Source organism: Cariama cristata, unplaced genomic scaffold (genome assembly GCF_000690535.1).
Source record: "Cariama cristata isolate BGI_N322 unplaced genomic scaffold, ASM69053v1 scaffold15077, whole genome shotgun sequence".
Taxonomy (NCBI): Eukaryota; Metazoa; Chordata; class Aves; order Cariamiformes; family Cariamidae; genus Cariama; species Cariama cristata.
Window position 1 is genome coordinate 16,021 of NW_009625034.1, and position 1,849 is coordinate 17,869.

The following is a 1,849-nucleotide window of genomic DNA, read 5'->3' on the forward strand; positions in this document are numbered from 1 at the left end:
ACAGCGCCGGGGCGCAGCCCGCACTCGGCAAGGCAGCCGGGGAGCACGCGTGAGGGGATGCTCCGGGCGCCAGACCCTCACGCTGGAGGGCGAGGGAGGCGGGTGGAGCGGGAGCAAAGAAACCGCTGGATCCAGGCGGAGATCTTGGGGACGTCGGAGAGGAAAGGCACTCACCTGAGCATTGCAGAGCCACAATTTGACCTGATTCACAGCTGCTCCTGCACGGGAATGAGCCTCTGGTCAGAATACACATGAACCAAAATCCCTGGAGCGCTAGGGAGCTCCAGGGCAGCTGCGGCAGCCCCCAAAGGAGCTGCTTACTGCACAAAACCGGGACAGTTTTCTATGTTCTTAAGCCTGAAAAAAAGGCCTCTGTTTCAGCCCCACCAGCAAACTCTGTTCCCTCCAGAGCTGCCCTTACCTGACCTGCCACATCTCTTCCAGGCTGCCTTCCTGGTGGGGTCTCACCTGAAGGAACTCCTGCGTGTCATTCACCTTGACATCCGTCAGGTTCACTCCTTTCTGATGGGTCATTCTGCAGAAGCAACAGTGAGTGTCCCAGGAAGGGGTTGGGGACCTGCTAGGGGACCAGGAATGTAACCCTGCCATGGGAACAACCGTCCACAGTCCTGCCGCCCTGGCAGCCAGGAATGGATCTCCTGGGCAGGAGGGATCTCCTGCAGCTCCTCTGGCAGGTCCCCCCGTGCCAGCCCGAGCCCGGCTTTCCGCCCTGCGCTCACCAGGGAGCGTTGTGATCTGGCACTGCTGCCCTGACAAACCTCCCAGCCTTCAAGCACCTGCTTTTGCCGAGATCGTCCCCCTCAGAAAAGGGCGAGTAGGGTTCGAAGAAGCGGCTGACCTGAGATACCCGAGCTGCTGGCAGAGCAGGGTGCCCAGGGAGAGACTCCAGCGCTCGTGGCATGCCAGGAGCCAGCCAGGACGGCCTTCCACCTGCGCTTCCAGCAAGGAGTTTGCCATGTTTATTCTGAAAGACACTAAAGCCATCGCATTAACGACAACCTGCAGGTTCCCTTCCTTGCAACGCGTTGTGCAGGGCCAGCACTGTGGATGGTCATGCACATCTAAAGCAAAAAGAAAAAACCCACATAAAAAACCCAAACCAAAACAAATCAAACCCCAGAAAAAGCCATGTGAAGCAATTAGAAACCATACATGAACCTGTTTGCATATTCTCAGTGCCCATGTGGCAGCTCGATCGAGTGATTACATGCAAAGGGGTCCTGTGAGAGTTGCCTGTGCCAAGGATCACTCCATGCAATGAAGCCATAACGCTGGGCACTGCAGCAGGACTTAAAGTGAAACAACCGCAAAATGCAGCTGAAAGAGGCTAGTGGGTCAGCAGGAGATACTTCGTATTAAAGAGCATCTTTTCTGTCCTGCACACTGCTCCCCTCTTGCTGGGCTTGGCAGGCACTGTCCTGCACACTGCTCCCCTCTCCCCATCCTCTGTGGCAGCAGAGATGTAAACCTCTGTTGGGAGCCCCGCGGACCACAGGGTCTTCCTCTTCACTGTCACTGCACGCTGGGATCGCATCTGGCTCCTGCAGCAAGGCGAAGCCCTGGGCTGGCTGAGGCTTCTTCAGGTGTTTCGCTTCAGGAAACAGAGAAGGGGGTGGAAGTGGACTCACACAGCCTGGGCAGCATCCGAAGATGCACGATATTGGGAATGATCCTGCACTGCCCTGCCCGCTGGAAGAGGTGATGAGCCTCCCAGTGAGCACAGCTGCAGCTTGCTGCTGGGGCCACAGCAACCAGCAGCAAAGCCCCCACCGGCCACGTCCCCCCATCCCAAGCCACACCTCACCGACCAAGGAGCTCCCATCACCAC

The 1,849-nt window shown here is 57.8% G+C and overlaps 1 protein-coding gene across 1 annotated transcript in view; it reads right to left on the reverse strand.

The window, feature by feature from the left end:
* The window catches only part of TMPRSS5 (transmembrane protease, serine 5), a 3,683-nt gene extending 2,678 nt beyond the window's left edge, over positions 1 to 1,005 (reverse strand). Inside the window, exons 1-2 of the mRNA XM_009703454.1 lie at positions 860 to 1,005; positions 422 to 535 (exon numbers count right to left, since the gene is read on the reverse strand). Coding sequence (XP_009701756.1) covers positions 422 to 535; positions 860 to 1,005 — 260 coding nt within the window. The remainder of the gene's footprint in view (positions 1 to 421; positions 536 to 859) is intronic.
* Positions 1,006 to 1,849: the final 844 nt, after the last annotated feature.